The sequence below is a fragment of the Rhipicephalus sanguineus genome, chromosome 5, assembly GCF_013339695.2.
Source record: "Rhipicephalus sanguineus isolate Rsan-2018 chromosome 5, BIME_Rsan_1.4, whole genome shotgun sequence".
NCBI lineage: Eukaryota > Metazoa > Arthropoda > Arachnida > Ixodida > Ixodidae > Rhipicephalus > Rhipicephalus sanguineus.
Genome location: NC_051180.1, coordinates 145,061,685 through 145,083,292, shown reverse-complemented (window position 1 = coordinate 145,083,292; position 21,608 = coordinate 145,061,685). Strand labels below are relative to the sequence as shown.

The 21,608-nt window shown below is 46.8% G+C and overlaps 2 protein-coding genes across 2 annotated transcripts in view; one reads left to right on the top strand and one right to left on the bottom strand.

Moving 5' to 3' along the window:
- Window positions 1-21,608, bottom strand: part of LOC119394303 (atrial natriuretic peptide receptor 1-like) — an 83,059-nt gene that overhangs the window by 10,150 nt on the left and 51,301 nt on the right. Inside the window, exons 10-12 of the mRNA XM_037661593.2 lie at window positions 20,437-20,505; window positions 7,336-7,510; window positions 3,147-3,245 (exon numbers count right to left, since the gene is read on the bottom strand). Coding sequence (XP_037517521.2) covers window positions 3,147-3,245; window positions 7,336-7,510; window positions 20,437-20,505 — 343 coding nt within the window. The remainder of the gene's footprint in view (window positions 1-3,146; window positions 3,246-7,335; window positions 7,511-20,436; window positions 20,506-21,608) is intronic.
- Window positions 12,438-14,677, top strand: LOC119394302 (piggyBac transposable element-derived protein 3-like). The gene is made up of 2 exons (XM_037661592.2): window positions 12,438-12,516; window positions 12,835-14,677. The coding sequence occupies exons 1-2, from the start codon at window positions 12,478-12,480 to the stop codon at window positions 14,602-14,604; spliced, it is 1,809 nt and encodes a 602-aa protein (XP_037517520.1). The 5' UTR covers window positions 12,438-12,477; the 3' UTR covers window positions 14,605-14,677.

Sequence of the window (21,608 nt, the reverse complement as noted above, 5' to 3'; positions counted from 1 at the left end):
ACTAAAAGGTTAGATTCTTTCGCGCGGACGTTACCATCGGTTCCTATAAAGAAAAACCATGTGTCGTCCGCATAGGTTACATAGTATTGGCCTCCAGGAGTTACGGAGTCGCCCTCTATCGGACGCGCCTCGATTGCGTGCTAGGCAGGATGCCGCCGGCGCGCGCCCCATAGGTTTTGCTGTCGGCGCTCTATAAAATCACCTCGCGGAAGCCCTCTGGGACATTTCTGCAGGTACTTTCGAAAAGAAATGTGTTCTTTCCTGTCAAAAGAATAATTTTCGACGAACAGAAAGCACGAGATAGTCTACAGTCGCTGTTTCTTTGCAGAAAACGGAGCGCCCGCTTCACACTATCACCGCGATAAAGACCCATGAGCCGGCTTCTTGCGCAAAAGGTATAGACAGTCGCTGAGTGCAAATTGTGTGAAATATCTCGTCAGAGTAGACTGCCTGTATAACCGAGCGGAGCATTAGAGAAAGAAGCCTCAATCCAGCGATCGCACGGGTTCGTGACGACTGACGGCGCCTCTGCATGTATGAGCGTCTGCATGTATGTTCGTACTGATGGTTTCGCTTTTGCTACGAGCGCGTTTTCGCACCGCGCTGTGAACTTTAGGCCGCAAAATATGAGAATTTGTGAGTACACAAACAACTACTGTTGCGCAGACGCTATCAGAGCAGTTCAAAAACAATTTCATCACAACTACGGCTTCGGTGCGCATGGCAACTTTGTGATGTGCCGTCCCGACGATTCAGTTTTTTTTTTCGGTCTAAATTCGTGTACGTTTCAATGTCATTTGACAAGCTGTCTCGCACTGCGTATTGATCGGCCTTCTCAGCGGGCACATGCCGCTGCTTCTGTTTCTTTATTCAGTGCGTTCGTTTCGTTTGGTGCTCACACAAAACGTGAGCAAATGCGACGCCTTGTTTTAATGCTCCTTAATTATCGTTCCATTTGCATTCCAGTGAACTTGCCGCTCTCTGTCATCAACAAATTCATAGACCAAAGCTTCACCACTTCGAGATTGCTGGTGGAAGGAGAAGTATAGTCTACGAGACAGAGCATGGTAGTAGCATGCAACGCCAAGGAAAAGAAATAAAATACAGTAACGCTCGCCGGACTTGTTTTGCAAACGTCGGCTGTGAACTAGGACCCACGTGAACTTGAAATAGCGGTGAATAAAATAGAAGTTATTGCAGCAACCAGCAGCCGCAAAACAGGATAGTAAATATTTGACGAGTACCCCAGCAATTTTGGCAGTAGTGTCGTGTTTAACGCCAACAGGGTGGCATCTTTCCTACGTAAATAAATGAGGCTCCAAGAAAACACATGGGGTTCGAGAGGCCCAACGTCAGTTTGAGACTGACATAAATAAATGTGGGACATAGTGTTTGCGTCAGGGGAACGCAAGCTTGACTGAAAAAATGTTATTGCCAACATAAATGCAGCACACAGCCGCAGCATTTGACTCTCTCGCTATGTACGTCCACAAGCAAGCGTCGCGTAGCTTATGAAGGCGAAAGCCAGATGCCTTTTCAAACGGGAAGATTGACCGTCGCGGAGCCAAGACGAGCGACGCAAAAAGTAATCGTGACGTGATGAGGTCAACATATGACGTCATCATGACGTCACAGACCTCATAAATTTACAACTTCGTTATGACATCACCATGACGTGACATAACGTGATGTCACATGATGACGTATTCACACGACATGGTCCCTTTGCATTGCCTCCGTGATCGGTGATGGCGTTATCATATGACGTCATCATGACGTCACAGATCGCCAAAATATGTAGCGTAATTATGACGTTACATAACGTGACGTCACATGATGACGCATTCAACGTCCTGGTCGCTTTGTATTGCCTCCGTGATCGGTCACGGAGGCCGTGCAAAAACCGCGTTCGGTGCAGGAGGCTTTGGAGGGGGGCGCGGGAGAATCAATACATCGACTGACAAGAAGAAAAAGATGGCTTTCGCCTTCTTGTCATCTTTGGCGAATGCATAAGGGACCCGTGGGGTTTTTTATTTCAACGTATCTAAACAATGACTTGCGCATCTGCAGCCGATTTTGTGGACGCCGAGCACGGGGCCGACGATCAAGAGGTCGCACGGGAGGGATCTGAGATGGTATCGCACGTGGTAAAAGCGCCTTTTCCATCCTGTGGCCTATAGGCCGGATAGGCATCATTTGCCGGCGGGAAGCGCGCGTGAGCCATCGTCTCAGTGCGCGCTGTCTGCTACTCACCGAACATCGCAGGCCCGAAGCAGTAGCGAAAGTCTTCGTCGCGGAAGTGCTTGTTGCACACAAGACTCGTAGCCGATGGCTACTTGCCGGTTCTTAGCTTTACAACCCATGCTTCACGCAGTTTCTTGTCCCGCGGCTACCGGTGCAGGCTGACACTGGGCTCCATTGCGTAAGCCCGGCACTGCGGTACCGAGCGGTAAAGCCCCATGTTCGTCGCCTTCGGAGGCAGCCACTCTATTAAAATGCTTTCAATTGAGCAGAAAATACGAGAAAACTTCCGTATTTGAACAGACCGCAGCGCATGTGGGACTTGAAACTCGTTTTCAAAGCACGCGGCAGCGCTCCTCAAGCAGCCGACGCGGCCGCTGAGACCACGTGATCCTGCCAAGCACGTCACGCCGACGGTGGCGCCGGCGTTTCCAGTGGTGGGCCTCGAGGCCAATATGGTGTCGTCGAGAGCAGCGAAATGTTTAATGTATAAATATTTGTTAAATGTTAGCTGGTCGAGAATACTTTCCTGACGTTCGACGTGTTTAATGTTTCTAGTTGATGTCAACTCGTCTTCGATACAATGTTGCTGCGGCCGATTTCATAGAAGTGTTTTTTAAAGAGATAAATGGCTATTTGTCATTTTTTTACAAAACAATTTCTCTGAAAAATTTGTTGTGATTCACTACGCAGAATGCCTTCGAGAAATTTAAGATACGTGCAATGTGATTTTTTGCTTCAATGTTATTCAATACAGATTCTTTTTCACGGCGGATCATCTGACGACTTTGAGTGGTTCATGCGATTCACAGCGTCTATTTTGTTTTTTTTTCTTTTCGCACGTTGTACACAAATCTTCGCGGTATATCGCAGTGATTCTGCGCGAAATACGTGCAAGAACTTACGTTCACCGGTGGTTTCCATGCGCGAGGCCGTGTTGACCGTGTCACCGAACAGGCAGTACTTCGGCATCTTTAGGCCCACTACACCGGCGACGCATGGACCTGTCCAGAAACAAATGAATAAAAAGAATATACCATTCTGCTCACTGGAATGCACTCCACGCGAAAACAAAATTTATCCTTTTCAGAAATAATGCAGTACGAAAAGGCTGCAATCAATGCATATCGACGGATCAGGCGCAGTGTATGCAACGCCTGATCTTAGAAGCAATAACTTTTTGCTGGTGTACAGTGCTTTCGTGACGAATATCTCAAACTTCTGAGCAGCTTGAGAATGGTTACTAGCTGAATGTTAAAGAGGAACCCCCGTATTCTAGAACGTCCCTTCACTCAACGCTCCACCTTGACTTGAGAAAGTCGATGGGGTCGCAGTCTCTGGACAGAACAAGTAACTGCGTATCAGCCATAATCTGAGCGATTCTTGAGAAGTGCGGTGTCATTTTCGGTCGAGCAGTGGCGCTGTGCTCAGCTCGGTCAAGTGAAGGACGAAATTCGAGTCGAGGCTTGTTTGACGATACGGGAGTAAGGGTTACTTGATGAGCTGCAGTGGAAATACACATAACAAAATAAAAGGTCGTTTTACACGTTATTTTAAACACCGTGCTTGACGAGGTAAGCATTGGCATTTTCGAGTGAAATTTAGAGTATAGAGACATGATATATATTTAAAGCATGCAGGAAGCAGAATTCCTTAATTGCGCAAGCATTTAAAAGGGACACTAAAGGCAAATAACAATTTATGTCAGAGGGAAAGCTCAATGTATGACAACGTCTAAAACGGCAGTATTATCAACAGCAGTGCCATACTTACCGAGAAATTGAGCTAAATGTATCACACGATGAGCGCCACGAGTGGGACATTTTGGAAGTTATCCCGATGACGTGGGAGAGTCTGAATACAATTAATTACTAGTAATCAAACTAGCTGCAATAAAAAAAGAACCTTCCGTGCATCAAGAGACGTAATAAAATGCTCCTTGTTCGTTTCTGTTTGATTCATGGAAAAAAGACCTCTTTGGCGTTGCCATGGGGAACGGCGCCTTGTTCGTTTCTGTTTGATTCATGGAAAAAAGACCTCTTTGGCGTTGCCATGGGGAACGGCGCGCGTGGTTCAAAAGTTTCGTTTTCGCCGAACTGCGCTTTGCCCGGCGCCCTACTTCGCTCACGCGGTCGCGTCTCAGTGGTAGTTTTGGTATCGCCTACTGCCACGTGTGTTTTGCACGCTCGTGAAAGTCGCTCTGACAGAAAGTTCGACAAAATACCGCATGCATGTGATGTTGCCGGATGCCCGAATGGTGCACGCCGCCACTGCACGCCGCCGCGCAGTAAAGACGGGCAACGTTGGGCACGGCAGCAGTGACGTGCGAAATACCGCTTTCAGGCGGGTGATTTGAAGTGCGCTAACGTGATGCGGACCACTAAAACACGATTTTATTTCAAAACAAGCACTTCCTTGGCATAAAAGTAGCACTACGGGGTTTCTGTACCGCTATTTAAACAATCAACGTCGACTAAATATTTGCTTTTAGTGTCCCTTTAAATAAGTTTCTGTTACATAATGTAGGAATGCCACGACTTTGTAACCCTGCTATGAAGAATTATGTTGCCATCATGTGAAGTGCATCCGCTGAATCATATAAAATGGACAGATTGATGTATCCGGCACTACGCTGTAATGTGCTACTTATATGCAGACACACAGGAAATTTTATTGGCTACTAGTAAAAGCAATCCAAGTGACCGTAATCGTATCAGGTAACAAGCACAAGTCCGCCGCGGTGGTGTAGCGGTTACGGTGCTCGGCCGCTGACGCGAAGGTCGCGGGTTCGATCCTGACCGTGGCGGTCGCATTTCAATGGAGGCAAAATGCTGGAGGCCCGTGTACTGTGCGATGTCAGAGCACGCTAAATAACACCAGATGGTCGAAATTTCCGGAGCCCTCCACTTCGGTGTCCGTCATAACCATATCGTGGTTTTGGGACGTAAAACCCCAACGATTATTATTATGAACAAACGCATCGCAAGAACGATAAGTATAGATGCATGACGAGTATAAATGCATGGAGGATCAACACAATTGATTGAGGAGAAAAAAGAAGTTGTATTTCGCCTTGGAGTTAGATTTCGCCTTACGCAATAGCTAAGAAGTTATTCCTACGTCGAACGAACGCTTCTTAAGCAAAGGAAAACAAGATCTGTTAAAAATGTACTGCGATTTTTATAAGCATGCAAACCATTGTGCCGCTTTCTCCTCTCCTTCGTCTTGTATGCAGCTGCTCTTCTCTGTGGTTGTTGCTGCCTTTGTTTCGCTTGTTAAAACGACGTGACTAACACGTAGAGATGAGCAAGTGGCACAATGCTTTCGCATACTCCACCGTGACTCTAGTTCTTCCCGTTTACACCGTGTATGCGGTACTCCCGCTGCCGTTCAGCGTACCCACGCCTCCAAGTCGTGAGCAGATCTCGTCTATAAGCGGCATCGCAGCGCTGCGAGTGCAGATCCGCTCTCCAGTAAACCGCTTCTCTTCGCAGACCGCGATCGTCGCCATCAGGTGCGCAGGCCTGCTTTTTACATGGATACCGCGCTAGTCGGTACAAATGGTCCACATATTGTAGGGGAACAGCGCGAAAGACGTGGAAAAAGAAAGGCAAGCAAACAACCAGACGTTACGTGTAGTGGTTCGTGTGCCTTTTTCTGGCCTCGTGTTTAGCGCTGCTCCCCTACGGTATGTTCAACCAACTACCCGACAAGTTCACTCTTCAAGCTTTTTCTCCATCTACAAGCTACCTACATGCATCTACATATTCGCCGTCTACATGCGTGGTTTTTAGCCCCGTGGCTAAAGTACTCCGCTTCCGAGCGTGAGGTCGTAGTTTCGAAACTCAACACCGCCAGCTCTATCAGTCATTTTTTTATGGAGCACATCGCGTCACGCGTTGCGGACAGACGAATCCACGGACGAATAGACAGATCTCCAGGGTGAGTGACCTAAGAAAGCTTACGCATTAAAGTCTAATGGGCAGCGGCAACGCCTTTTTCTCGTTTTTTGCCACAGCGCGCGGTAACGCCACGGACTCTGACAACGTTACGCGTTTCCATATCCTAAAAAACGCGATAGCGGAATTTCCGGTCGCTGTCACATGCGCGAGAGCCACGTGACCTTAACAGAAACGCTGTATGACGTCACTGGGAGAGCGACACGACGCTGTCGACTCTGGTTGTGGCATTATTGATGCTGGCAAAGTAGTGAGAACCGCGAAGCGGCACGGCGTAGGTTACTGGCCCCCCAGTGCACTGGCGTAGCCAGGGCGGGAGGGGTTGGGGTGGGCGAGTTGAATATCCCCCTAAAATTTATGAATTTTGCATGTGTAGATATACACACGTACATACAAACACACTCAGGGACATACATCAAGTATAATTGGGCACCCCACCCCCTCTGGAAAAAAATTCTGGCTGCGCGCCTGCCCCAGTGACACAGGCCAACCACCCACACTGGCAAAATAGCGATATATTTCTGCTTCGTTCGAATTTTCGCGGTAGTATTAGGTCATACATGACGTTCCAGTATTCCACGTTCCGGTATTCCTTTATACGTGTGAAATATTTGAGCATATCTTTAAACGCGCCAGCTAACAGACGAAAGGCTGTCCTGCCTGCATTTCATAACCTCTCATGTGTGTGCCGATGCGCTGTTCAAATATGTTTGTTAGGTGACGCACAGCGCTGAAGGTTTTGACCTACAGGCACCGCGCACTGGCCAGAGGTAGCTACCTATATATGCTTCCGAGCTTTATTAGGCCAGTTTCGCCGACGTTGATCGATAAAGGTGCAATGATATTTGCGAGACAACATTAAAGAAGACAACACGAAAACACTTTTTTTGACGTTTGTCGTTCATTGCAGGCTCACTTATTAGACACTTTTAGATAGCGGACGCTCTTGCCTCATGATAAGGATTTCAGTTTCATGGCTGATGCTTATCACGATGTCCAATTTAGCTCATTCCGCGTATGCACTCTGGCGCTGCTGTCGTAGTGGGAAGCTCAAACGCACGGTGCCAGTTACCATCGTCTTGCGCTCGGCAATAAGGCTATCTGAATTCGTTGCCATTTCGACCCTATGGCTTACCGGAGTGAATTCCTATGCGGAGCTGCAGTTTTCTCTTGGGCAGGTGGCGTATCTTGAAGAACTGCAGCTGGTGACGCAGCGACAGCGCAATGCGTGCGATCTCGCGCACGTGTTCGTTGCCGTTGCGGATGGGCAGACCGGAGGCGACCAGGTAGGCGTCGCCGATGGTCTCCACCTGTGCGCCGAGGCAAGTAATATTTTTACTGCGTACTTTTCAGAGTGTTGAAGACGTTCGAATAGTTTAACGCTGCTTATACTGAAACAAAATTTTCAAGGTCTAGTACAGAAATAAGAGTACGATCGACGAATTCTGTAGCAGTACCGTGCGAGCGTCGACTGGCTAACAGGCCAGCGTCTTCTGACAACTGGCAACGACGAGATTAGCAAGAATAAAGCATGCGCACCAAGTTTACTCGAACATACTAGTACACTAGAGTAACCTTGGCGTTAGTGTCTATGGCACCAACAACGCAGCCAGCATTGTTATAATGGGCAGTACATGGATTTGCATGAGCTTCGTTCTTTTGGCTCCCTGGGGCTTGCAGCTGCTTTGTCGCAGGGAAAAGTTCAGCAGTTCCACTTCACCACCCTGACCCTTTTATGATAACCAGTTCACGACAACCCACGAGGTTCACAACCAGCCATGTTTTTATCCGAAAGAAAAGCCAATACACCACAATAAACAAAGCCACAACTGCGTTCAAAGCCGCAAGCACGAACACTAAGCAAATCGCCCATCATTCCCATGGTGGCTGAACGGTCGCAGCGCCACGGTTCCCTCTAGAAAGTGTTTTATGAAACTCTATGCTCTCGAAGAGCAAGTTTCGTCTGCTAGGCCGTTCCTACCAGCACTATACACTCCGTTCGGGACCTATAGAGGGCGCCTTGAAAGACGCACGCAGCGCCACTTTCGGTGCGGCGAGCGTGCAACGGTGAGAGCCTTAGCAGACAACAGTGCTTCATTGCTTTGACAGCTATGGCGGCGCAAGCGCCCGTGGCTGGCGCGTTAGTGCTTCGAGATGGATTTAAAGATATCGTAGTGGGATCGTTCTTCCGCGATGCCACCATTAAAAAAGGGGAGAGCCTGCACGAGAGCGGCCACGTTTTTGACGTGAGTGAACGCATGCTACGGCGTCGTCAGTACTAACGGCTAAATGCGTGCATTAGGCGTGCCTCACCAGCGCCTCCTCTGGCCTCACACAAGAGGCTTACTCCATAGCTTTCGAGGTAAGCTGTCATTCTTTCATGCTTAGAATATTATTGGTGCATGGCCACTACCCGTGTACTTGCAAAATGCTCAGAACATTTAGAATTATCCACGGCCGCTCGCCGTCAAAACCGGCGAGTAGCCGGGAGGCGTGGTTATTTGTTGGTGGCTTCGTGTCATGTCGATTCGCAGCCACCGAGTTTTTGCTTGAAATTGTCGCGCATAGCAACGAGCTTATTGCAGCATCATCATCGCTCATCATGATCGTTCCTACCTTGCCGCTCGCGCGGCTCATGTCAAGAGCTTGAAGTGCGGGCGAGAAATAAACATGTTACGATCCGCCCCGCTTCGTCTTTCGCTTCAAGTGATGTGGCGCCGACGATGGCACGGTCACTTCGGCCACCATCAGTCTCCCTCATTCGCTACAACCTCTTTCGTTGTTTATGCTTCTTTCCGAAACAAACATTGCGCTTCCGTCGCAACAGCGTTAGCAGAAAACTGCAACGACGGCCAGATCTAAGATGAAACTAAACAGCCTCGATTTTAGTTCCATGTGCACATTTGTCTACATGCTGCACACTTTGTTCGTTTCATCAACGCCGAATGATTACAGGGTCAGCTGTTCACTACAAGTATCAACTACTTAAAGTGCTTGCGCTCTTGGCTCTCTCGTCTGCGCGAGCTCACTACGCTTTTATAATTTGCGCAAACTCTGGTGTAACCCAAGCTACGCTCTAGCGCAGAGGTACGCAAAAATTTTCGGTACGAAAAATGCGTTGGACTTGGCTAGTTGGTACATTGTCAAAATCGATAAAAAAACATGGATGATCCCTCCGTCATAGGAATCGGTATAACACGAAAGTGAAACGTGTCTTCACAGAAGTAGTGCTTATTGTGTAGTGATATATGACAGCTTGTACAATGTCTATTCGTGTTTGGCAGCTATAGCACCGTTTGACGTGGATGCACCCATGTTGACAGCATGTCTCTATCGCGACGACTAACACCCATGATCATGATTAAACCGTTGTGGTAGCTGACGGTGTGAACATATATTTAGACACAGCGAATCGTGAATCCCGCGTAAGGATGATATCAACAAGCTCATAATCAACACTGGTACCCGGTATGCACTTCTTCAAAGCGTCGTCAATCAAGGAGAGAAGCGTCACGGTGTGCGCTTTCAATAATGGGTAGCCGACGCCTGTGCTCATGCATACACTAACACACACTGCGCTTCAGCAACACGGGAGGTAGAGGTACGTAGCCTGAGCCGCAAACGCGTGCGTTCCGCTGGTTTCTGTCTCGCAGGCGCTGCTCTCGCTCCACCAAGGCACGACATTCGCCCGTCGAAATCGCGTCCTTTCTGCAACGCGTATTGCAGCAGTTTTGTTAGTCGGTGCTCTCGCAATTGAAGCAGTCGGCGGCGGAGAAATCCCACTGGTGCACGTGGAAGCTACACTACTCCGATGAGCCGACGCACGCTAACACGAAGCCAAAGGCATAGAACGTAAGTGCGTCAAGGGTGCCTCGGTGACGCCAGCGCGGCCAGTCTACCTCTCTGGTATCGAGACGCTTTAACCATGGCCTCCGATATCGCGTGCAATCTCGGAGTAAGCGCTAGTAAGTGTCGATCGTGAAGCATTACTTCTTTTCACATTTCACAGACGGCGGCACTGCCCAGCTCCGCCCACCGCGAAAGAGAATGTGTGAAAGATATAAGGCGCGTTCGCGCCGTGTCTAGCATCTCCCGACTTAGCTTAGTCGGTAGGGCGTCGGGCGCTTGCCGTCGCGGCCGCAGCGTCGTGGGTTCAAATCCCAGCGGGGTATTTTTTGCTTGGTTTTTTTCTTTCTCACCCGTTGGCGTCCATTTTATCAACGTCATATCCGTGACGGATGTACTTGGTGGACCCCGGCATAAAACACTTTCGTGTTAAAAAACGAGCGGTAAGCACAGGACACAGTGAGTGTCCCCTCGTTTCCTCTCACTGTGTCCTGTGTTTACCACTGTTTTTTTTAATCCATTTTAACGTTTTCGGGACCACGACCTCTCGAAGCTTCCGAGTGCCGTAGGGCTACACCAGCCGTAGTCTTTCTGCTTTAATACTAGGATCTTTCCGAAGAGCCGCGACCACCTGACATTCTTATCCCTCAACATCTCGGCGGAAGGGGATCGACTCCCATTTAGCCCATCTCTACTTGAACAGCTGCGCTTCCGCCAGCACTAAAATCATGTCTGCAGGAACAGCGCGAACATAAAGCACGGGACGTATAGAAGAAGAATTACGACGACACGAGAGCTGACTGTCAACTTATCTTCGGCAAGCACGGACCGCTTACGATACTCGTCAGGAAATATCGTTGGCACGTACGACGGGGACGACACATCCTTGGACGGCACACCCCCAACGAAATGTGCACTGCATATCTTCGCGTGCCGAGAGGGCTCCCAGTTTGTTCCGTCATGGCTGAAGTGTACTGATGCTAGCGGCACAAGAAAAACAAAACCGCAGAACGCGAGACGGCAGAGGGAGCGAGAACCAAGCTAACTTTTTTCGTTGCACAGTCGTGATCCACTTTTGCCGCTGCCCAATAAAGCACGGACGTGTTGAGAAACGGTGAAACGTCGTTACCGCAGGGCACGACGTGTACATGTTGGTACAACCGACGACGCAGCAGTTCATGACTGCGTCACAGAACACCTACAACTGCGTGCTAGCGGGCGCGGGAAAGCGTTCGCCTGCTCGGGCTCTCAACGTCTGCCTTCTCTGACGGCCGCGCGGTGGCGCGCCAGTCGCAGTGAACGGAGTGTATACAGTCCATGGCACGATTAAGCTGGTGCAAGTTTTTCTGAACTTTCCTGGCTCAAGCTTTCCCGAAGAACACATCCACAGTGCCAGCCTGTGTTCTTCTTCTGTCGTCTTCGTTGAATTAGTGCACTTTTGTTCGATAATGCAGTACCAACTCGGCCAGCAGACCACCCTTCGAAAGCTTTGCGATGAGCTGGGACATTCCGCTAAGTTAATGGTGACGCGGGTGGTGTCACGCCTCTGGAAGATCCTGCAGCAGATGCAACTTGCACTTCGAGTGAACATCGCGCACATGCGCAGCTCTTACAGTTCTTGTCCCTTTGTGCCGTTAGAGAGCGCTTACCGGCCAGCCAGTCTAGTGTGGCTGTAAATGCTCCCGCAGGTAGCATATACCCAGGCACTGAGTCAGTCGACGCTAGCGCGGTGCTGTTAAAGAATTGGTCGGCTTTACGCAGAGCAAGTAAAAATATGAGCCAAGCGCTCCGATTGCGACTGAATGCTTCAAACTGAAGAAGAGTTTTCAGAAGTCAATAAGCAACGCGCTTGCTTAGCTCCTACATTTATATTTGAGATAACTTGTTCGAGGGCTTGATCGTTAATACTTAGAAGTAGGGGTGTGCGAATATTCGAAATTTGGAATACAAATGGAATGTTTTTTTTATTCGAATTATATTCGATTTGATAAGCTCATATTCGTATTTTCCCGAATATTGCGTCATGGCGAATTATGCGGGTGAAGTGAATAATCGGACAAATCTGAATATTTGAACAAGTAACAACCTACGAATGCTACGCATTCTCATTTCCGCATTCTAGTTCCGAATCCCAGTTTCCGCATTCCAGCTCTCATTTGCGCATTCTAGAACTGAGAATTCTCAGTTTCTAGTAGAAGAGGACTTCCACTCGGAAATGCACTGTTCGCAGATTACTCATCCAGCCTTGAGCCACCCATTATTGCCCCTTGTTGCATATCTGCAACACTGAGTTCCGCGCCCTGCTGATTGCGAGTATCCTAATGCATTGGTAAAAGTTGTCCATACTATCGTACTTCGAGGGTTTTTCATTCCACGCAGTTACTTTTTTAGCCGCTTGGGGGCCAAAGTCGTCGTATCTGGAGTTTTGAAAATGGCAGCACCCACGCCGTCCGCGAGCTCCGCAAACAAGGTATCGTAAACTTTTTTTTATGAGCCGTTAAGTGAACCTGCGCTGCTTTTTTCACTGAATGTATGTTGCAGACACTCTAGACACTAGTATAGGACGTAAAAGTTGGCTTTGCGCTTTCACTGTTCTATAGAATATTTTTTGCACGTGGTGTGTTGCACATATGCAACACTGGGCACTAAATGCCATAATTTCCGCTGTTGCAGATATGCAACATTGCTTTTCTGCATGAAACGCGCCCTGTATATCGTGGCGTGCGTGCATGTAAAGTGTCGTACTTGATATTTGTTTGCTAATTTTGCTCTTTTAACGATTTTTCAGGGATCTACTGCCATTTCAACCTCAATGTTCTATTCTGTTCCAAAAGAGAGGCCGAAACGTTTTCTTCATGCAAACCTGCTGGATGTTATCGACACTAATGAGAGCGATTTTTCCGCTGATGAGAGAAGTGAAGACGAAGTGTCTGGAGACAGCAGTGACGAAGAGGCCGTCTCAACCGAGGTTGAAGAAGCTGAGGTAGGAGTTGCAAGCTCGACAGATATGCCTCCGGGAGATCGGAAGTCACGTAACGTGAAAAAGCGGTACACATGGGTGAAGAAAGATTTCGACAACGAAGCAGAGAGTTTCGAGAACGACTTTCCGCTGCCACCTGCAGAGCCGCTGAGCGCTCAGGAATACTTCGACATGTTTGTTTCTCGATCCATGCTAAAGGCTGTTGTGGATGAGAGCAACAGATACTACTTTCAGAAGCACGGAACCGCCCTAAACCTCACTGTTGAAGAACTGACATCTGTGCTGGGCATGTTTTTCAGGATGGGACTCGTAAACATGCACAGGGTTCGTGCTTACTGGGAAAATGGAAGTAGATATGAATTAGTAGCCCAGGTAATGTCCCGTAACAGATTTGAAAAGATAACACGCCACCTGCATTTTTTTGATAATGAAGCGGCCAATGACAAAGTCAAAGAAGACAAGTGCTGGAAAGTGCGCCCATGGCTCACTTCCTTGCGTAGCAACATGATTGCTGTGCCCCAAGAAAACAAATCAGCAGTGGACGAAATCTTGATCCCCTTCCGTGGGCGCTGTTACATTCGTCAGTACATGCCAAATAAACCGAAGAGTAAATGGGGCCTGAAACTTTGGGCACGTTCGGGAGAATCAGGTCTGTGTTATGATTTTGATGTCTACCAGCGCTGCAACAAAGGTTTTTATGGGAACCAGGATGGCTACCAGCTTGGGTTGGGAGCTGGTGTTGTGCTCCAGCTGTGTTCCAGCCTCCCAAAGCGAGACAACAATCTAGTTGTCGCTGACAACTTCTTCACTGGCCCTCACCTTGTAGAGGAACTTTCAAGAATGGGAATCTCCTATATCGGCACAGTCCGTGAAAACAGAATCAGCTGTAGCAAGTTAATGGATGAAAAATCGATGAAGAAGCGAGGTCGGGGCACCTGTGATACTTCAGTCACCTCTTGCGACCAAAAGACAATGGTGGCAGTGAAGTGGCACGACAACCGCACTGTCACTCTCCTTTCGAACTGCATTGGTGCCGACCCTGTTACCTCCGTCAAAAGATGGGACAGCAAGGAAAAAAAGCACATCTTTGTCGATTGTCCAGCCATCATTCCTGCCTACAACAGATCGATGGGTGGCGTGGACCTTCTTGACAAAATGTGTTTCTCGTATCGTTTTTCTATCAGGTCAAAACGCTGGTACATGTATTTATTTTGGCACACGCTCAAAATGGCTGCTGTTAATGCATGGTTCATGCACAAGAGAATCCTCCAGCAGCACAAATCGCCGCCCACACCCTTGAGAGAATTCCTCTCTGAGCTCGCAACGAGCCTCATCTTGCTCAACAAGCGACCACCAGGGCGCCCTTCAGTTCAAAATGTCACGCCACTCAAGAAAGTGTGCTTAAATGTCCCTCGTGACGTGAGAAGAGACAGCAAAGAGCACTGGCCCACATGGAATGAAAGGCGGAACCGCTGCAAGGCATGCCCAGGGGGCTACACATATGTTTCTTGTTCGAAGTGTAAGGTGATGTTATGTTTGAACAAAGATCGTAACTGTTTTGTTAGTTTCCACCAGTAGGCTACAAACAGCCGTGCTTGAGCTTTGTACTGTCTTGGATTTGATAATGCATCAAAAGGGACGGTGCCAATAAAAAAGTTTGTTAACTTGGCTTGGCCTCAGACTTTACACTACTGCCCAGTGTTGCACATATGCAACATCTCATTATTAATTCACAGACTATACCCTCATCTTTTTTATTGAACACTAGTACTCCCAGGGACTCTAAGAACACGACCAAGAAATATTTTGAACATTGGAAGTGTGTTGCATGTACTGGGAATTAATGGGTTATTAATACTTAGAAGTAGGGGTGTGCGAATATTCGAAATTTGGAATACAAATGGAATGTTTTTTTTATTCGAATTATATTCGATTTGATAAGCTCATATTCGTATTTTCCCGAATATTGCGTCATGGCGAATTATGCGGGTGAAGTGAATAATCGGACAAATCTGAATATTTGAACAAGTAACAACCTACGAATGCTACGCATTCTCATTTCCGCATTCTAGTTCCGTATCCCAGTTTCCGCATTCCAGCTCTCATTTGCGCATTCTAGAACTGAGAATTCTCAGTTTCTAGTAGAAGAGGACTTCCACTCGGAAATGCACTGTTCGCAGATTACTCATCCAGCCTTGAGCGAAAGGGATACTGAAGTTCCGCCTGTAAGTATCGATAAGGCTGGGAGGGCTTTTCAGGACGTGTCCGGCGCATAAGTATCTGGGGAAGGTGGCATAGCAGGCTTAACAGCCGTTTTGATCAAAAATGGAAGGGATTTTATTTTGAAGCGTGCGATATAGTGGACTTGTGGATTTACAGTGGACATAGTGGACATAGTGGACATAGTGGATTTGCAGACTTGTGAACCAGTCCACAAGTCTGCAAATGTTTTAAGCTACACAGTGTCTGAAAACTGCAAGTGTACCAGTGAGCTGGAAAAACGTCAACGTTATAATGAGGCATAAAGACTTACACAATAGTAGACCCATCAGCTTACATGCAGTATTATACAAAATATATTAGCGAAGGTAACTTCTAATAAGGTTAGAGCAACACTTTAATCGACCGAGACAGCAAGCATGCTTAAGAAAGGGCACTTTACAATTGGTCACAACCATGACATCAATCGGGTAGTTGAAAAATTTCCTGACGACAACAAACTCCTTTATATGGCCTTCATAGACTACGAAAATGGATGCGATGCAGTCAGATAGCAGTAGTCTTAAATGTAATATGTCGTTAAAGAGTACTGCGAGCATATGTGAATACCTTAGCCGACATCTATAACGACTACCTGCCTTCTCCATAAGAAAAGCGAAAAATAGCATTTGTGAATGGGGTCAGGAAAGGAGATGCAATCTCTCCATTGGTGTTCGTTGCTCCATACCTCTGGTGGTTATACCTACGCTTTATCGAACAGGGGTCCACAGTTTGCAGTTTTATCGTTCGCCTATACCGTCACAATGTCAGACAGGTGTAAAACACGAAGTAAAAAACAAGAGGTGTAAAACACACTGTTGTAAAAACAATAAACAAAACTGAAAATTCTAATCAAGTCGTCGATTCGATAAGTTTTCGTAGGTATCATTCTTCCATGTTGAAGGGTCGACATGAGACACTTTTTTCGCAATGGGCAGAAGCTTGCTTACACCCCTAGTTGTTATTCCTAACCAGAATTTGTGCCCATAGTTTGCTGCTAGAAGGGATCAATCTTTTGTCCATAACTCTACATAAGGTGTGTTTCTTGCTTAGAAAATACTGAATATATTACAATTGCTTGTGACAGATGCTGGGCAACCTAGCGGGATGAGCACTGGTTGACCTCCCTGCCTTTCTTTTACACTTCATCTCCGGCTCCGGCACTGTCAAAAAGGAAATGCACCCGCATTACGGAACGAACGGAAACATATCACATGTGGGCACCCCGTTGCTTAAATCACTCGGCCTTCATCGCTTTTTCAGCGAAATGCGCTTGCCTCCATGGAGATAACGGAATCCTCCACACGCGAGTCGTTCATGCACATTTATACCGTGACAACACGACAACGGCAGCGCCAACGGGAGCGACGGGAACGCATCTCGAAAGTCCACGTCACTACTATCGCAATAAAAGATGCCGTGCAAGCGCTGCTAGTTATGTTATCCTCGTTGGTGCCGATATTTCCACCGACTTCTTTAGGCTTGGCGATACAAGGCAAATTCTTCATATACAGTTGTTCCTTCAGGCACCCTCACCGGCGCTGTTCTGCCCGGCGCCTTCAAAAGTCAACGCCACGTTAGTTTCAGCTTGTGCCTTTTGAAATCGCAAGAACGTCTTTTCTCTGTTCATTTTATGAGAGAGGTGCGCTTATGGGTCTGGAATAACCGTTGCCACGCATCGAAGCTGCGCCCGTATTGCAAATGCGGCATCGACAAGACTCGCAGGGATTTCGAGCGCTTTCCCGACAGGGCAGGGAAAGCCAAGTCCCTCGCACTAAGGCGGATTGATTCCTACCTTTTCGAGAAACAGCATACGCTCCAATAACAAGCAAGCGGCATACACGTTCGCTTTGTTGGCTGTGCGAGGCAATGCATGTCGATAAGGATTTACCTAGTTCTGAAGCACTGCATTACGTTTCTTCTTCTGTTATGCCTGACAAGCGAAAAAATATTTTTTTTTGTTCTACTCATGGCGTCAGTTGCTTAGAGCCAGTGTCAAGCGTTCAGTGGCCGGCAGCATTCCCACATACACATGTTTGCGCAAGGAAAAACCGGAGGCTGTTCGAAAGACACAAGCCAGGTCAACCGAGAAAAGAACCGATGGCTCCTAACAAATCTTGCTGATATCTTTTGCCCACGTACTGAGGAAAAGGACGCTTCGGGGACAATATATGGAGCAATACGAATTGTTTTTTCGCAACCACTGTCATGCGGTTCTGTGGCTTCTTTTCCTATACATGTTCGCATCATGAAGCCCGCATAAGGAACTCAGCCTATGCTTATATATCCCTCGGGGAATGAAAGCGTGAAAAACTGTTTCCATTGCCTCACTGACCAAGTGTCTATCCTCTGGCGCGTGGTGCGAGCGAGGTGTTGGCAAGTCAGAGCAATATCTTGCTTCTGAGCACGTAGAAAGCTGGATGTGAGCTATTTCTCAGTGTTCTGGCACCTGAAGGCGTCGTAATGCGCCTTTACGTGCGACGTGGGCTTCCCTTTGATGTTACAGGCACCAGAGCTTCTTTTATGGACGCCTGCGTGGCAACACACATGGTCTTCTGGGGGCATCCTGATTTCAATGTCAACACAGTCGTTTCTCACGTTGAAACCAAATTTCTTCGAATTTCTTGCTGACGCAATGTCCACTATTTTCCGGGTCGTGCACACTGGTTATTATTTTTTTTGTGATAATTCCTAACTGCTACCCTTGCCGATGCATTTGAAGAAGTTTTAGCTCTGGAGGATTCATCGTAATGCACGAGAACGGGCACACATAAATGCCTTTATGTTCGGGGCAATCACAGAAGTGGTTATAACCAGCTTTGTCGCATTTAAAAGAAATAATTTGAGATGTAGTGGCTGTGAAAAGCATTTCGTAATATTTATGCGGCCCTTTTTAAAAGAGGAAAATTCTTGAAGATTTTTAGACATTGAGTAACTAAAATATATAACCCTCAAACCTCTCTAACTAATAAATTCAATGTGATATCGCAATATTGTGAAATGCACATGTTGAAAGTGTGAACAGCGCAAACCACCGAACGATGCTCGTCAGAATCGATGTCCGTGGCATAGTCGCTGGGGAAACGTTTCTTAAAGCACTTATCTGCACCTATATTCGATCGCACAGCGACACATCGAAACTCCTTCAGCGCTCTGAAAACGCGCCAGGCCGTGTTTGCTTGCACGCGGGACATTCTTAAGCGTGTGCTATTACGCCTGATGAGGGTTACGCCTGTTGCGTGTGGCTAGAGCCATGGCTGGTCCGGTCATGCTAGAGCATGAAGTTCTGGTATATGGTGCCCCCGAGTTCCAATCTCACTGTCGGGCAATTGTGTTTGTGTCGGGTTTACACGCGCACTGCGACGACGTCACTCGTGTGTGCGTGTGGCATTACTATCCTCAAGTTACTAGTTACTCCGTCAGTCTGTTTGTCGGCACGTATACAGGCGGCTGGGAGGTAGCTAAAGCAATGTTATGCACGTGTTAATAACATGGATTCAATACATCGGCTGAGAAGGAAAAGAACAAGACGGCTTTCTCCTTCGAGTCGTCTTAGGCGAATGCGGAAGGGACCCGGTGAGTTTTTTGCTTGCGCTGTTCGCCCAGGAAATACGCGACTGTCCTCGAGTTCGCATCGACAGTCGTGTACTTCAGACCAGCTTCTCCATCGCGCTTCCCTCCAGACAAGCTGCGTCATGTAGCGACGCACTAGCGAAAAGAGCCCACAGTTCCTTGCATTTTTGTGTATGGTCTCCAGGATCTGTGGCGTTCCAGTGACACGCATCTCGGAGTATTTGTTTGCTGCTGTTCGCGGGAATTCAAGGTCCAGCGCTACAGCGGCTGCCTTGCGGTTCAGGAATCCCAGTGTCGCGTGTTCAATTCTGCCAGGTATTTGGCAATTATTAAGGATATTTATTATTAAAATAACCGTAAAGCGGCTGGAAGATCTATAGATAAATAGGCTCAAAGTGTCTGAAGTGGACTATAGAAATTATATATAAATTCATACGCTTAAAGCGGATACAGTAATGTACGTAAGGCTTCTATGAGACATACCGAGGATAACGCTCTCGAAGGCCTATGGAAACCTCCGAAAACAAACATTGGAAATGTGCATGAACGGTCAGCTTTCCTACTAATCCGGCAGCCAGATATATTATACGCCGTTGACAGAACTTCGATATCTGTTTTTCTATGCATCGGTTACATATTTGTATGCCTAGTACAGCTATTATTTTTAATTTAGTAATTTTTGACAACGTTTGCTAAACATTAGAGCTTCAAAATAAATAGTCTGACTGTTAATGTCTCTAGGACATAAAACTCTCTGATATGCAACGCTTAGTTGTCTCATAAAAAAATTCTGGTGCTTTACACGCATTTCAATAAAAAAATCTGAGCTTACTTTGGGCTAAAGCTTTCGCAGACCTAAGCGATGAATCTCTTGTAACTGCGTAGGTTTATCCTATGACATCGAAATAATTGTGGACTTCACACCTCGCGGAGCGCAGTGAGTTGCTGATTACGTCGAAAGCCTTGCTACGGTCACAATAAATGGTTTCAGCCTGCACTTTTTGAGGCTGAGGTGTGGTGATCTGCGTCATGAAACTGGCAAGATTTAAGATGATTTAGCGACTAGAGAGAAATTCATATTGATTCAGAGTCAAAGAGCACCTCAGAATAAGACTCTAGGTTGCGAGCAATAATAATAATAATAATAATAATAATAATAATAATAATAATAATAATAATAATAATAATAATAATAATAATAATAATAATGACGTGTCCCATACATTTCGCCATGCTCTGTAATCTCCAGTTGAGATCAGTCTTTAGAAATAGTGAATGTGCTTCTTAAATTTGAGAGCAAGTTTTTCCTCTTTTGTGTTAGCGACGAGCACTGCGCATATGAACCAACGAAAGAATCACGTATTGTATGAGAAGCAGAAAACCTAAGTACTGCCTTCTTACCATTAGGCCTTACCAGGCTTAGGCGAGTGAGCAGAAAACCTTGGAAGTTAGCTGTCCACGTCGAATGGTGACGGTGCAGTAACGGTGCTATGAAGGTGCAGTGAGGTGCAGGGGTGGCTGGCACAAGTGCAGCTAGAGCTCCGAAGCTGCAGTGTGGTATTGTGGAAGCTTACCCACCTTGTAAGCGTCGTGTTTGTCTATAATGGCGTCGAAGCAGGTGTACAAGTCGTTCAGCAGCGTAACCACCTGTCAAAAAATAAAATAAAAGGAAGATCAAAGAAATAGCGCAGTCTTGCATTGGTCAACGCCTTAAATGAACGACTAGAGCCTCTACCCCCCACCCCCTTTCTTTCCCCAAGCGCCTCTTCCCATTTTCGTTGTCGCCGTTATTCTTCACTGCCGTGCAAAATGTTTAGGTGTGCATAACCATTTAGTGCACGTGCTGCGCTCACGAATGCACAAAAAGAAAGAAAGAAAGAAAGAAAGAAAGAGAGAAAGAAAGAAAGAAAGAAAGAAAGAAAGAAAGAAAGAAAGAAAGAAAGAAAGAAAGAAAGAAAGAAAGAAGAGAAAGAAAGAAAGAGACAAAGAAAAAAGAGGCTCGGCACTGCGCTCAATATCCTCGGCCTTCCCCATCGAAAACGGTAAATTCTTTCTTTCTTTCTTTCTTTCTTTCTTTCTTTCTTTCTTTCTTTCTTTCTTTCTTTCTTTCTTTCTTTCTTTCTTTCTTTCTTTCTTTCTTTCTTTCTTTCTTGCTTTCTTTCTTTCTTTCTTTCTTTCTTTCTTTCTTCCTTTCTTTCTTTCTTTTCATTGAAAATGGTTGCAAACGATGGAGGCCTAAGATTAAAAAATCCGGCAGATCCCACGCACTGTGGAAATCGATGTAATGCGAAGCAGCCAGCAAAGAGCTGCACAGATCGCCTTGTTTGTCTTTGAGCCAAATGAAATCATTCATGCCATGGCATCTAGTTCACCATATATCGCATGTTTGCCATGCACGCATGCATGCACAAGCTGGTATATACCATCCTTATGAAACGTATATTCTGATATATACAATGCATGACCTGTCATTTATATTCATCACGCACTCGCGTCATGCCATACACTTTTTTGGTATATATCCAGTAAACAAAACGGCCGGAAACTCACCATGACAGTGCCATGTGAATCATACCGTACATGACATGCATATAACATGATTCGAATGTTAGGACCTGTCGTTTATGTTCGTCATACAGTCACATCGCGTAATACCAATTTTGGTGTATATCAAAATGAGTGAAATGGCCGCGAGTGCACCATGAGTATGGCATGTAAATCATGCCATACATGACATGCATGTCACGGTT

Excerpts from the sequence above, each read along its gene's own strand:
- LOC119394302 (XM_037661592.2), top strand. The coding sequence starts at position 12,478 with ATGGCAGCACCCACGCCGTCCGCGAGCTCCGCAAACAAG. Across the intron at positions 12,517-12,834 it reads CCGCGAGCTCCGCAAACAAG|GGATCTACTGCCATTTCAAC; the intron begins GTATCGTAAACT and ends ACGATTTTTCAG.